The sequence below is a fragment of the Gossypium raimondii genome, chromosome 9 (genome assembly GCF_025698545.1).
Source record: "Gossypium raimondii isolate GPD5lz chromosome 9, ASM2569854v1, whole genome shotgun sequence".
Taxonomy (NCBI): domain Eukaryota; kingdom Viridiplantae; phylum Streptophyta; class Magnoliopsida; order Malvales; family Malvaceae; genus Gossypium; species Gossypium raimondii.
The window spans coordinates 29,460,441-29,476,489 of NC_068573.1; the positions used below are offsets into that span (position 1 = coordinate 29,460,441).

General features: G+C 31.1%; 2 protein-coding genes and 1 long non-coding RNA gene across 3 annotated transcripts; 1 reads left to right on the forward strand and 2 right to left on the reverse strand.

Moving 5' to 3' along the window:
* Nucleotides 1–3,937: 3,937 nt before the first annotated feature.
* Nucleotides 3,938–4,625, forward strand: LOC105798896 (uncharacterized). The gene is made up of 2 exons (XR_001135403.2): nt 3,938–4,068; nt 4,364–4,625. It is a non-coding gene; the product is annotated as an uncharacterized LOC105798896 (long non-coding RNA).
* A 293-nt stretch (nt 4,626–4,918) lies between these two features.
* Nucleotides 4,919–6,126, reverse strand: LOC105798895 (universal stress protein PHOS32). The gene is made up of 4 exons (XM_012629135.2): nt 5,896–6,126; nt 5,680–5,789; nt 5,451–5,569; nt 4,919–5,255 (listed from the first exon to the last, which is right to left on the reverse strand). The coding sequence occupies exons 1-4, from the start codon at nt 6,074–6,076 to the stop codon at nt 5,177–5,179; spliced, it is 489 nt and encodes a 162-aa protein (XP_012484589.1). The 5' UTR covers nt 6,077–6,126; the 3' UTR covers nt 4,919–5,176.
* Nucleotides 6,127–9,537: 3,411 nt separating this feature from the next.
* On the reverse strand, nt 9,538–10,946 carry LOC105798898 (universal stress protein PHOS34). The gene is made up of 4 exons (XM_012629137.2): nt 10,703–10,946; nt 10,474–10,583; nt 10,049–10,167; nt 9,538–9,786 (listed from the first exon to the last, which is right to left on the reverse strand). Exons 1-4 carry the CDS (start codon nt 10,881–10,883, stop codon nt 9,702–9,704), a joined length of 495 nt encoding a protein of 164 aa, XP_012484591.1. The 5' UTR covers nt 10,884–10,946; the 3' UTR covers nt 9,538–9,701.
* Between the last annotated feature and the right edge of the window lie 5,103 nt (nt 10,947–16,049).

Genomic DNA, 16,049 nt, shown 5'->3' on the forward strand with positions numbered 1-16,049 from the left:
TCTTGTCTTGATGAACCCTGCTGATTAGTAACCACCTTTCTTGGCTGATTCACCGTAATCGATTTGCTGTACGTGTTCATGCTGTTCACCTCATTTTCTTTTTCCTTTAGGGCTTGCTTTCTATTATTTCCTCCAGCATCAATCTTTCCGCTCCTAATAGCACTTTCAATCATCTCACCACTCATAACTATGTCAGAAAAGCTTTTTGTGGCACTTCCCAACATATGTGTGATGAATGGGGCCTTCAACGTATTTATAAAGAGCATCGTCATTTCTCTTTCAAGGAGCGGTGGTTGGACCTGCACTGCCACCTCCCTCCACCTCTGAGCGTATTGTCTAAAACCTTCATTCGACTTTTTCTCCATGTTCTGTAAAGTGATCCTGTCAGGAACCATTTCTGTCACATGACTGTACTCCTTCATAAAAGCCTGTGCCAAATCCCTCCAAGAACTAATCTTAGTACGGCTCAATTGATTATACCATTTAGACGCTGCCCCTGTGAGGCTATCCTGAAAATAGTGTATCAATAACTGCTCATTATTGACATACCCAGCCATTCGTCTACAAAACATGGTAATGTGGGCCTCAGGGCAACTGGTCCTATTATACTTCTCGAATTCTGGCATTTTGAACTTGTGAGGTAGCACCAAATCTGGTACCAAACTCAGATCTTTAGCATCAATCCCACCATATCTCTCAGTACTTTCCATTACCTTGAACTTCTCTTCAACCCACTTCCATCTTTCTTCAAATTGCTTTGGCAATTCTTCCTTTGCTTTTTCCTTTTCGACCACCTCATCGAAGTCAGGGACTACAAGATTGACGGGAATATTCTCAGGGCTAGAGCCTAATCCAGTTTGGTAATTCATCGCCTTTGAAGTATCGGCCTGAAATTGCTGAGGCCTAATGGTAACAGAAGATTTACGCGGGCACACTTTCGCTTGGTGCTGCACATGTAGAGGAGTGAAGCCTGGAGGATACTGGAGTCCATCCTCGCCTTCCTCTTCCATATTTGTTACAGGGCTCTTTCCCTTATCCTTTCCTTCAGTCAACAATCGCGTTAACTTTGTTATCATACTTCCTTGTGATTCCTCTATTTTATTCATCAAACTTTGTTGAATCTTCTCGAGTTGTTCCTTCATTTGCTGCTGAAGCTGATCTTGCATTTCTTTTTGGAACCCTTCGAGCTTTTCCAACCTTTGGTCCATATTTTTTTATTTCGCTCTTGTACCGTAACGGTGCTAAGTTGGCTGGTTGGTTTCTAGGTTAACTGAGGAATAATTTTAATTGATTAGGCTCTTTTGGTGGATTTTAGTGCATATGATGAGATTAATGCAAATGCATGAGATGAATGCAAAAAGAGACGTTGATTCTGATTCAATTCCATTTAGAAAACTTTAATAGAAGACAAATTTCTTTACATAAAGCAGATATATATATACGGCTTTGCCCTCATACTCCAGGTGAAAACATCTTCTCCTTCTTCATCTGGATGCCAAGATAAATCTTGAGAATTCTTCAAAAAGGGTATCTCCTCTACCTCTTTTTTGCTTGATCTTGGTTATAATCCAACGTCTGCCCATCCCCGTAATGCTCCTCAGCTTCTTTAAGGCAGTTGGAATGTCAGAAACTCTTGAACAATCAGCTTGACCTTGAGGCACGAAGTAAAGTCATGTATTCCTCCATCACCCTTCTTGCGTTTCTCAGAATATATTTAGGCAGCCGTATTATCTTCCACTTTATCAAGAAACCCATTTCCCACGATAAACTTTCTGTCTAGCAACCGAATACGAAACAACGCCTTTTTATAATGGAATGCCATGTAATTGTAATGCCATGCAATCAGAGTAAAACACAACAAGTCAGTAACAATTAAGTACAATACAACCAAGAAATAGTAAAAACTCCTAATTAGGTGTCTACTATGGTTCAAAGTAATTCTACCTAGGGTGGGTTCCTATGGTTCACTATATGTGGTTTGGTTTCTAGGGCAAGGGTACCCGAACCAGCAGATTCCTCGATCCTCACCCATTATAGGCTCATACAGACTGAGTTCAGTTCAGGGGAATACATTTCCCTATGGCTGCACGGAGATGAAAATCTCACGAAGACATAGGTACAGATGTATTCTGAAAGCGATCCACTATCCTACACGGAGGTGAAAACCTCACGAAGGACTAGTTTCTCACTTCCACTTAGAGGGGTAAAATTGACCATGAAATGCAAAAATGCAAATAAACCGACAGACCTAAACCAACCAAACAAGCATATGACAATTAAAACTAATGAATGCAAAGAGAAAATCAGGTTTTAAAACAACTTCAATTTTCGACAAAAAAGACAAAAGATAATCAATTCATGGCTCGACTCTCTAATGGTCCCCAGTGGAGTCGCCAAGCTGTCGAAACTATTTTTTGAAAACAAAAATAAGTTATCGACTTTAAAAACAAAAATTGGAGTCGCCACCGATCCTTTATTAAGGTGTGATCGGCTCACCAGAAAAACAATTCGTCGCAAAATTTGAGAAAACAGTTCGGAGTCGATTCACATACGATGAAGGGTTAGCACCCTCGTGACGCCTAAAAATCGGTACCAAATTTGATTATTTCATGTCTTGATGTCGAAAATTTGAAAAGATTTTAAATAGAAATTTTTAACCCGTGAATGGATTTAAAATGACAAAACATTCTCATTTCAAAGAAATAAAACACCACACCCAGTAAGTTAGGGCACAATATTTTATATTTTCAAAATACCGAATATTGCTTTTTGTTTTAGAAATTCTTATTTCGAGATAACGAAATGTCATGACCAGTAAGTTAGGACCCGGCATTTTGAATTCCCGAGAATAAGGTTTTATTTGAAAATTGCGAATTTATTGTAAAATAAATACTTAGCTTTCTAAATTCATCGAAAAATGATCACGATCCAGTAAGTTAGGACACGATCTTTCTCGAGAATCATGATTGCCAAATATTTAAATTTTTTAAAAAAAAGAATGATGATTTAAGTATTTTGACCAAAATCAAAATATATTTTTCTTTAAAAGTATGATAAGATGTTGATGCATGTACATACAAAGATCACGAAAATGAATCAATAATGCAATGTACATGCATTTTAAAAATAATAAACATAATAATGTATAAACATAATATATTGGTGATTATCAAAATATGGACATATGTATATATAAAAAAATTAAAATATATTTATAAAGGTATAGAATAATATATATCTATGTATACGTATATATAAAAATATTTGGATCATAAAATATAGAAAACATATATATATATATATATATTATAAAAGTATATACGCATACATATGTATATAAGGCTAAGAAAAATAAAATAATAATAAAATCTATGATATGTACATATTATAAAATTGTATAAACATATGAATTATAAAACATGAAAATATAAATAATTATAAAATATGAATGTATATAATATATATATATAAACTATATACAAAAAAATTGTAATAATAATAACAAAATACGTACTACATATATATTTAAAACATTTAATATGTATATATTATATATATGAGCACACATATATACATACAATAATAATATAATAATAATTAACAGTAATAAACAATAAAAATAACATAATAAAAATAAACTAAAAAACAAATGAAGGACTAAATTAAAATATCAAACAGAAGTTGAATGCCGAATTTTGAAAATAAAAACAAGAAATGGAGTAAATTAAAACAGGTGCAATAGATAAAGGACCGAAAAAGTAATTTTCCAACCCACCCTAAAACGCTGCACACTATTGGACCAATTTGAAACGAAAATAAAAGGTGCAGTCAGATTTAGAACAAATAAATAAGTTAATTTGAAAAGCACCATAAATCATGAGGATTAATGGCGAAAATAGTCCATTTTGAACCCTATATACTCCCATTTTAAAACCCAAAAATCAATTCCCTTCTGCCATTTTTGTGGTGTGCCGCAACTCCTCTCAAAACCCCTCCTCTGCCGTTCCAAATTCCTCCCTTTTCCGACCAGATAACGGCTAACGAGAGCGCCCAACGAATCTCTCGACGGTAAGTCCTCTTCCCCTCACCCTTTTCGTGTTTTGTTTTAAGAAAATAAAAAGAAAAGAACCAAAATAACTTAAAAAAAAGGCAGTAAAAGAACAGAGAAAAATAAAACAAAATCCTACCTTCAAAAGTATTTTTCTGTATATTTCCTTTTTGATTTCGGTACAAAAAATTTCCTCCCCTTTTACAGATTCAAAAATCGCTTTTGACGTACCCAAAATTTACAAAAACTATTTTTCTTTTTCTTTTTCTCTCTACTGCCCCCTGATCAATCCCTCTGTTTTTTGATTTATTGCAGGTGGAATCGACGTTATGCGGAGTTGCTGATCGTAGGTGAAACGACGTGGGTGATGGGCGGTTGCTGCAACGTGGGAACGTGCGGCGCTGAGGCTACCTGCTGCTTAGGGCTTCTGTTATCTTAGGCCAATTGGGCCTTGTAATTGGGTTAGGTTGTATTTTGGCCTTTGGGTCAGTTTTAGTGAGTATAGTTGGGCCCGGGCAATAATTGGGTATTACAATTCTAAAAATAAAAATGATTCAAACAAAAAATTAAAAATTAATTTTCGAATACCAAAATCTTGTGCCAACCGGCACAAATTGATAAAAATAAAAAATTAGATGAAATGGACAATAACACAAGTAAATTTTGACTGAAACAAAATTTAGACTAGTTGATGCTTTGATGTAGAGCCATTGGCTTCCCAAGAAATTTTTAAAATTTTCATTAAACCCTTAAACTTTTTTGAAAATTTCAATTAAGTTTTGTTAAAATTTTTAAAAATTCTCGTAAAAGTCCTAAAATTTTATAAAATTTTAATACCAATATCCGTCTATCAACAATTATGATAAAATGTGTTAGAACCAGCAGTTCCTAGAAACTGCCTACACAATTTATTCTCACATCACTCAATTGGTAAGTCTAGTTTACACAAACACCCATCTCAATATACAACAAGATGAAGTGTGTTCACCTTCAACAAAAGCTTTAATTACTTCCATACATACAATCCCATTCAATAAAACATAAATCAAGCTACATATCTCAACTATTCTTTATTACTTCTACTATGAAAAATACTTTTAAAACCTCAAACGCAATGAAAAACAATCCTTAAACATGATGCTTCACCACAGTAACAGGACAGGAAGCATTGTTCACTACATAGTTGCTTACACTGCCCATTATAGCCCTGAAAATAAAAACAAATTAAAGTCTCGATCGGGATATTATAATATATGTTGTTATGACTCCAATTATTTAAAAAAAAGTCAGTGTTTATGTCCTCTCATAAAAATATATAATTTAATCTCAGTTTTTATATCTGGATAATAAAATAGGATTGTCTAAAAACGAAAGAAGAGATTAATTGATGAAAAAGGTTCACCTCTTAAGCGTGCCAAGCCCTCTATTTCCTACAATTATGCAGCTAAGAGGGATGGTATCAATGGCCTCACATAACTTCTCACGAGGATCACCCCAGTATATCTTCATCAGCACCTCAATCTGATGATTTGTGAGTAAAATATAGCAACTTACTAATAATAATTAACAATAACTGAAACTAAATGAATTAAGTTCAATTTCATGGATTTTTGTGGGGAGAAGAAAATTACTTGGGTTTGCCTAGCAGCAGTGGTGACAATATCCAAAGTTTCAGGGTCTGGCTTTACTCCATACCTCTTCATGATAATTGGATCACAGAATTCACTTAATGGGATTAAAGCTACATTAACATAGTAAAATAAAAAAAGTCATTTCTTTAAGCTTATCCTGGATTCTTTTTTCTCGAGAAACAAACGGTAAATAATAAGAGGAAGAAGAGTATGTACGTGAACCGGTGGCTTCCCAAAGCTGTATCTGATCGCCTTCGTCATAATGACCTTCAGGTCGAACGGCAACAAGTATAAGATGATCCCCTTTCCGGATAACGTTATCCACAGCCCATTTCAACGCATTCTTGCTGCTTGGAGAGAAATCCACAGCAATCCCAACTCTCCTATCAGCCGCCATATCTCTCCACTCTCTCTTTACTTTTTTCTATGATCACCCTAATATGCTTAACCCTGTGTGTATATATATCTGTATTCAACATTTTAAACCCTTTTATAGCTGAAATTTTTATGGGAATAAATTTCATTTTGGAATTTACTTTTTTGTATAATTATTTTAGTCCAAAGCACTAATATTATAAAAGAATATTACGTCTTAATTCAACATATTAAGATCATTAAATATTTCCTTAGTTAACTTGTATAACTTTTTCACACAATGTGAAATTTATTTCGTAAAATTATGGTTATAAAAATAATCATTTTTAAATTTATATTAATAGTAGAACTTCTTTAATGATATTAATAAAGAATAGTATTTGATACACATCATTGTACGAATCTTGTGCATCATTTATGAATAATAATATGCTACATCATCATTAAATAAAACAAAAATTATGGAGGATTTATAAATAAATACTAATAATTTTTTAAACAAAATTAAATATTAATTTTACTATAACTATTATAAATATATATTAATAACTCTAGAGTCTAGAGCTTACAAATCTTGGGTTTAAGGTATCAAATTCAGGCCGGATAGACCATTGATGATGCATCACATATTCTCTTTATTAATAATTTATCTAAAATATAAATTTGATAATTAAATAATTAAATTATATAATATAATTAAGCATAATGTAAAGAAGAAAAGTGACCTATATTTTATACTGAAGAAAAGCTTGTAATGGAGTTTACTTTTTGTGGTAAGGGTAGGCGTATGATTTTTCGCCTTTTCTTTTCTTTTTTTTTTTATCATAAGATTTTTGGCATTTTTTGAGCCACCGATGGAGATCAGACGGTGACTGTGAATGTTTAGACATTGTCTGAGAAGTATCGGATTCTTTCTTGTTTTCGGGTGGTGACCTCCACGTGGGCAATCAATGTTTGTTGAATTTTTGTCTGGTGCATATAAATGATTAACTTGTAAGAATAATCACTGTTAATTACAAATTATAATAACATGGTTTATAAATATACGGATTTGAGGGAATATGATAAATTTTGTTGAGGCGCTGGCGTAGTATTAAAGGTAATGGCGATGAGTTGAGCTTCTTTTTCTCCTTTTTCTTTGCTATTAACTTGTTATTCTTAGAATAGGTTATTTTTAAAACAAAATTTTTGAGCTATAAATTAAGTTGATATTATGGAAATATGATTATTTATCTATAAAGATCAAATTCATTTTAGACCTGATCATGCGTTAAATTATTCGGCCCAACTTGAAGGTCTGACTAAAAGTTAAAGAGGGTTTGGAAAAAAATATAGGTTTTAAAAAATTAGTTTGAGCAAAAAATGAGGCCCGTTTTATAAGTGGGTCGAGTCTCAAGTAAGCTTTTTTTTATCTTGGGCCCGACTCGGCCTAAATTTGCAAAAAAAAAAAACATGTTGTTTTGGTGCTATTTTACTACCATTTCGTTATTATATTGCTATTATTTTATTGTTATTGTTTGGATATTGTTGTAACTCTTGTTTTATTGTTAATTTTGCTACTATTTTAGAGGCATTTACTTGCTAAGTTGCACCTATCTTAATGTTATTTAGGCATAAATATTAAATACTTTTTTAAATTTATTTTAAATTTGTTGGAAACATTTATTTTAATTTTTAGTGTATTTGATATATTATATTTTTTAAATTTATTTTTATATATAAAAAATTTAATACGAGTGGACTGGGTCAGGCTTGGACAGAATTTTAAGCCAATTTTTTGGATCAAGCTGAGAAAATGGGCCTAAAATTATGTTGAGGCCCAGCCTAGTCCATGATCATCTCTAATCTATTTGAAGCAACTTATTTGAAAGATTAGATTGGATCGGATTAAGCAATTGGATTCCTTTAAATTATTGAGATTGGATAATGACTGCTTTGAAGACTTATATCAAACGATTTTACTTTATCTTGAACTTTCATTATTTTATTGTGTATGTTGTTTTAGCTGCATTTTTTTATAAGTAAATTGATTATAATCGACCTAGTATGCTAGTAAGCCTCAAACTTTTATATTGAGAGTGTAAACAAGTTTATTGTTTGTTTTACAGTCTAAGTTTTCAAAGAAAACCTGAGGTAAGTTGTATATCACTTGTTGTATTAGGTTGAAAATAATAGATTTATTCACTAAACTAAGAAATTGAATTGCATAAACATACCGTGTTCTTGTTTTGTTATTGTCGTAATGTCATCTTCTATCGGTACCATAACAATCACTTCCGTTCACACACTATGTTCTCTTTGCAATTATCAATAGTAGGTTCTAATAGATTTGTTCATGGTCAGATAACTTATTTAATTAAATTTACATTAGATTTGAATATATTCACATATAAAAATATTAATAGAAAAACGTATTTTGACAATTATTAATACATAAACAATTAAACAAGTCATTCAAGTATATTGGACTAAGTCAAATTTAAGTTTGTGCTTGGTAAGGTACGGACAGTTGCAATACACAGTGAAGTTTAATTTTATGTAATTATATATATAATTTTAATTTAATTTGGATTGAATTGTATATATAAAATTTTAATTTTGGTTGAATTATATATATTTTAAAAATTAATGAATTTATTACTTTATTTCATGTAAATATAATTATAAGTGTATACAATAAGTAAACATAAAAGGATTCTATTATACTAGTTTGTAACTTTTTACATTTTAAAAGTGTTATAAGGAAATTTTATCAATTTTAAGTGGTCATAATGATTTATGAAAATTAAGCTAAAATCAAATTTATATATATGATTGTACAAATTAAATTATTTTTCTATCATTACAATATCGAAGGGAAGAAAGAATTGATAAAGTTTAAATCATTGTTCTAAATAAATATTGAAATTACATAAATCAAACTAAAATAATAAATTTATGCATAAGATTTTTATTTCGTACGAATATTTTCATTCATTTTATAGTTTATATATAATCTTATTTATAAGAAAATGATTGGGTTCAGGAAAGAAAAATTGCAAATTTAAACTTATATTAAAAAAAAGAGGAAAAAAACCGAGTACATCCAGTTTCGTGGCCCCGACAGTCCACGGTTGAGCATGGCTACTTGGGCTAGTTGAATTTCCAGGAAAATAATATTATTAGATTATTAAATAAAAATATTTATTGAGCATTTTAAATATTCGAATGCTTATACAATAAAATAATTATGGTTTTCAATATATTATTTTTCATGTAACTTTTTATTTTTGATTAGTGCTTTTTCTCTTTCAAGATATTATTAAAAAAGTAATCTTAAATCCCTTTTTTTTATCTCGTAATTATTTTTTTTTTTTAAATGTAGCATAAAAGTTATTTCTATTTATTAATTATTATAAACAAACTTGAAACCAAAAAATCATGGGAAGGGACTCTGAAGGCTCATTGAGTGGGAAACAAAAAGATTTGATTTAGAAAAAGAGAGACTAAAAAGGCTCATTACTTGAGCTCCTCTTCTTTTTCTTAGAAATGCAATATTTCTGTTGAAACACCCCTTATTTCTCATACTTCCTACGTACAACATTATTTAACATCCCATACAAGAACTAGTTACTAGGCCAAATAAGTCATCAAAGCAAGTACAACACTCAGTCATGGCCATGGTGCTTCACTACAGTAACCGGGCAGGAACCATTGTTCACCACATAGTTGCTCACACTGCCCATTATAGCCCTGAAAAAGCCAAAGAGGAAAGAAAAGCAAATTCAAGAACAGATAAAATCTAGGGATATGATAATATATTTTGTCCAACTCTCCACATTTTTAAAGTATTCGTGTTTGGAATATGACTCAAACTCGTCTTTAACTCAGACCCAAATTCGAATATGATGGATGATAATGATGAAACCAGTCGGGAACTCTTATCATGCTGATCTCCAAATGATGATTCAATTAACGCATTGAAACAAGAGATTGTTTGATGAAACGTTGTCACCTCTTAAGCGTGCCAAGCCCTCTATTTCCTACAACCATGCAGCTAAGAGGGATGCTATCAATGGCCTCGCATAACTTCTCACGTGGATCACCCCAGTATATCTTCATCACCACCATGACCTGATGATTGATTGAGTAAATAATATCAATTTATTAATAATTAACAATTACTAAAACAGTCTAATTATGCTACAAGCCCCTACTCTTTTGATTTAATAGTACAACAAACACAACGGTCAAGGGAAAAAATATATAAACTTTCATATGTTTTCTTTAGAAAAGTGCAGAATTGAACCAAATGGAATTAAAAGTAGAGGACTCAATTCCATATATATATATAAACAGAACAGGGATCAAGAGCATAATTAGACCTAACTGAAACTAAATGAAGATCATTTCCATGGATTTTGGGAGAAGAAAAATTACTTCTTTTTGCTTAGCAGCAGTGTTAGCAATATCCAGAGTTTCTGGGTCAGGCTTTACTCCATATTTCTTCATGGTAGCAGGATCAGAAAACTCACTTAAAGGGATAAGTGCTACAATAACAGTAATTAAAAAAAGAAAAAAGAAGCACAATCCAATCAGTTAAGACTTTTTTTTTATTCTTTTCTCGAGAAATAAACAGAAATCTAAAAGAGGGAAGAAGAGCATGTACGTGAACCACCGCTGATTGCCCAAAGCTGCATCTCGCCTTCCTCATAATGACCTTCAGGTTGAACGGCAACAAGGATAAGATAATCCCCTTTCCGCATAATGTTATCCACAGCCCATTTCAACGCATTCTTGCTGCTTGGAGAGAAATCCACAGCAACCCCAACTCTCCTATCAGCCGCCATATCTCTCCTCTCTCTCTATGATCACCCTAAGATGTTTAACCCTGTGTGTATATTGGTATTAAACTTTTTGAACCCTTTTATATTATAGTTGAAAAAATTATGATAATATATTTAATTTTGGGATTTACTTTTTTTTAATCATTACAAGCGTTATATTTTAGTCCAAAGCATTAGTTTTATAAAATAATATTATTTCATAATTCAGAATATTAATATCATAAAGTATTTCCTTAGTTGATTGGTATAATACTTTTTTTCACAAAACAAATCAAAATATGAAATTTATTTTGTAAAATTATAGTTATCAATTAATTTATTATATAAAATAATTTTTATATCAGTGATTCCAAAAAGAATAAAAGGACATCAGCTTTAGATAAAGCTGAGAAAAGCTTGTAAGTGGAGTTTACTTTGTGGGGGAAAGGGATGGTGTATGATTTTCTTGGTGTTTCTGAGCCACTGATGGAGAACCATAGATTTTGATGAAAGATCAAACGGTGGATGTGAATGTTTAGCGATTGGCCCAGAAGTATTGGATTGTTACCTGTTGTCGGGCGGTGACCCCTCGTGGATATTTTGTATGATTGTCTGGTGCATGACAAAACACTCCGAAACCACGTGGATATTTACCGCTTCTTAATAGTAGTGATTCTAAAAATAATTTGAAACTCGAATTAATTGAATTGAGTTATCCGAATTAATTTAAAAAAGTGAATTAAATTTTAATAATTTGAATAATTCAAATAGCAAGTTAGTATAAATATTTTTTGGTTCATGTTGATTTTAAAAATGAATAAATTAGTCTCCTTAACAAAAATTAAAAAACTCAAAGTAATTTATAAATTTTCAAAATAATTTTAAAATTAAAAATTAAAATTTATATTTCTTAAAAATATATATAAATTTTAAAATAAATTCTAAATAATATATAAATAAAGTTAAAAATTTCTAAAATAATAATTTTGAGATTTAAATAAATAAATTAATGATTGAAGTTTATCATATTAAAGTATTTATCTTATTTTTGTTTTATTATTTTACTTTGAAAAAGTTTTCAAATATATATGGCTTCAAATTTATGTGCTCTGATAACAAGATTTTAATTTGGCATGTTTAATTTTTTAATTCAACTCGAACAATTTTACTTGACTCGATTCAACTCGACTTGAATTTCATTTCACTAGACTCAATTCGAAAAAATTTAAATCGAGTTAGGATGATAAAATAGGACTCATCAACTCAATTAACTTGAAATGTTTTCACTTGATTCAATTGAACGCTCACTCTGACTTGTTAGAGTAATCATGATAAAGATTTTTATAAATATTGGTACAAATTTATAAAAATATTAATATAAATATCTAATATGATCGAAAAATTAAAAACGACTCGAATCGAGATGTTTGAAGAGTAATTTAAGGAAATTTTCTTTCTTTTCTTAATTACCAAATATATTAGTAATTCCTTGGCTTTATTCAATTTTCATCTTCTTAATTTAGTCAAGTAATTTAAGGTAATTGCATTTATTTTAAGTGCTATATGTTATTAATATTGGATTAATTTAATTTAAGGTTACTTTCATTAATTAGTTTAGTTAGATTAGATTAATTGAATTATTTTGTTATTGTATAGTAAATCATATGTTAGAAAGATAAAGATTTTATTAATAAACTATATTGTTAGTTTATTAATTTGTTAAACTATCAAATTATTACTTTATTAATTAGAAATTTATTTGCATGTTAATTATTTGTATATAACTTCATTACTTAATATGTTAATTAATTGCATATAAATTTAATTTAACAAAAATTGCAGTTTTGAAAATGACAACACCATTGCTATGATCGGATCAAAACCACATTCAGTTAATATTATTATTAATTATGGAATTAATTATATAGTAAGTATTAGAAGTTTATAAATAATATTTTATGGAGTTTATACGCAATTTAACTAAAAGAGCATCACTCAGTATAAAGCTATACTCGAAGGATGCGAGATGCTACACACGTCGTGTTTGTTTGGTGGTTGTAAATTAAAGCCTGCATTTCTTAGTGCATTGTTAGAGAAATGGAAATTGATAGCACACATTCCATTTATCGTCTAATAAGTGCATAAATTTTACTCGAGGATGTGGTAATGCAACTAAGATTACTAGCGGATGGGGTTGTTGGTACAAGTGTAGCCAACGTCACAGATTGGCCGCGAGTTTGCCAAAGGTTTTTAGGAGAGGTTTTGAATGTGTTTAGCGGTGGCCAAATTAATATTGGCCATTTAGAAGAGGATTTCCACCACCTCGATAGATCTTCTACTACAGTGAAAAGTGAGCAGCACACCTGAGCATTCGTATTGAGGTTGATTGGGGGTATTTTTATGCTCGATAAATCTTATAATCTGGTACATTTGAGGTGACTAACACACCTAGCTTATCTAAAAGAATTTGGGAGCCTCAATTAGGGATTTATTGTCTTGGTAGCATTCTATTGAAAGAAGTGCCAAGCGGCTGATCCAGAAAACATTAAAATTGGAGGATGTCAACTCCTTTAATTCTGGACATGGTATCGCTTACTATTTTTACGTCCAAAAGTTAACTCTCCTTTCCAATTTTCTGTCACGATAATATAACATTTATTTATTACTATAGTTAATATATTCTTTTTTTTTGTTATCAAATAAGTGTCGAGAATAATATATTTTTATTGAACGGGGTGGAACAATGATGAAACGCATACAGGTATTCTAAATGAGCTTGAAGGCATCTGATTATTAATAAATCAACAAGCAAAAGTAGTAATAAGCTTTTTTTTTCATCTATATAAGAATAATGTCATAATCTGATCCTGTAATACAACACTATAAGAAATTTGGCTTTTCATGACTTTTTTTTGTAACATTTCGGAATTTGGGGTTAGAAGAATTAAGGTTCACAAAGTGAGTCAATGGTTTTGTATAGACTCTTATGTCTTTCCTTGCATTTTTGGGTCAATAATGAGCCTAGTGGTTCAGTAGTTAAACGCTAGATTTTCTTGGGGTCTCAGTTTCGAGTCCTTGTGTGCGCTAAGTGGAATTATTTTAGTTTACTTTTAGTTTTAGTTTTAGTTCTTTAAAAAATATATAAAAAAATCTGATTGGTTTCTGTTAAATATTATTTTTATTTTTTTCTTTAATTTTAATTTTGAGAAAAAAATAGCAAAAATGTAACACCTCTAACCCGTTTCCGTCGCCGGATTGGGGTCACGAAGTATTACGATAACATTCCAAACATTTAACAATTCATACGATAATTACTCAATCATGATTACAATTAATCAATCACATTCCATTCATAAACTAATATACATATATGAACCTTAAAACGAGTCTCTGAAGCCTTAAGAATAGATTGGAAACATTTCGGGGTCAAATCGCAACAAAATAGGAAAATTGAGAAAAATTTAAAAGTTATGGAAATAGGGGACACATGGCTGTGTGGCCAGGCCATATGAACATTTGAAGTCCAGACACACGGTAATGTCCTAGCCCGTGTGTCGGCCCGTGTGAGAATTGATGTTGGGTCACACGGTCATGTCGTTAGTCGTGTCTCAAACCATGTAACTAACTGCTTTAAGACACACGGCTATGTCGCAGACCGTGTGAAACCTGCACCTAAAAACACTAAGACACACGGCCATGTGGAAGCCTATGTCTTAAGCTGTGTGTACCACAAATTGCTTCAAAAACAAGGTAAAATTTTCACCTAACTTGTTAACCAAACCATGTCTAAAACCATACCAAATTCATGACCAAAAACACTTTCATACAAGTCCAAACATACCAAATACCTACAATTCAAGTGCCTAACCAATGTGCCCTAATTGACACCACAATTCAATAATCATTCAATTAGTACAAATCTTACTCTTTTATACATCTAATCCATACAATTCATGAACCAAAACTCAACTCAATAAGTTATGCCATACATTTCTTAAAAGCCAATTTCATTGAAAGTTATAGCATTCAACATATACACAAGCAATTTCAATCATTGCAAATCAAGTTCCAAACACATATCCACCATATTTATATATGTATACTTACCTATAATCACGTGTTTAAAATACTCAACTTCTAGGACATATTACACCCATTCATAACTAGGCACTAAAAGTCTAAGACCCAAAAATATCATCCTAGGTACATGCCAAAATGAAAAAGAGAGTATCACCAACACTAAGTCTGGGATTTGATTGTTAGATGCTGAGTCGTTAAACACAAAGTAGTACCTAACCTGCATATAAGGAAACGATCCTATATTAAGTAATCTCAAATAAATTTAATGATCCATATTTTCATAATCCATAGCATATATAGTTATATTTATAGAATTTACCACTCCATTCAACTAGATTTTTCATACATCTTCCATAATAGTTTTCATACACCAACCTTCTATGGTGAACTACTTATACCTTGTTGATTTAAAACGTTCACTGAATGGCACCCAGTGCCTAGCGACTAAACCATAACTAAACTTTGCGCCTAGCGCTAGTCAGATGAACTGACAAATATAAAGAGCGTGCCCAACACTAGTCAGATAAACTGACAGAATTTGCGCCCAGCGCTAGTCGGATATACTGATGATTATAATAATGTGCCCAATACTAGTCAGATGAACTAACAGAAGTTGCGCCCAGTGCTAGTCAGATAAACAGACAAATACAATGGTGTGCCCAGCACTAGTCAGATAAACTGACGAAAGTTGCACCCAGCGCTAGTCGGATAAATCAACAAATATAATGGTGTGCCCAACACTAGTCAGATAAACTGACAAAAGTTGCGCCTAGCACTAGTCGGATGAATCGACAATGGTTTGCATATAAAAGTCCTGCACTTCCAACATAAGATCAGATAATCTCTATTCCATCATATCATAACTAAACTAATCAATTTTACCAATATTGCTCATTATCAACTTATTCAATTCAATATACAACCCATAATTATACATATAAATCATTTATCCATAACCAACCATTTAAAACTATTTACTCAATCATTCAATTATTTCAATTCACTCTTCATTATACTTTCATAGTCTATTTCATATAGAATTATCATATATATATATATATATATATATATTACAAAGTTTGTAAGTAATGAAAATTAAATAGTTCGAGT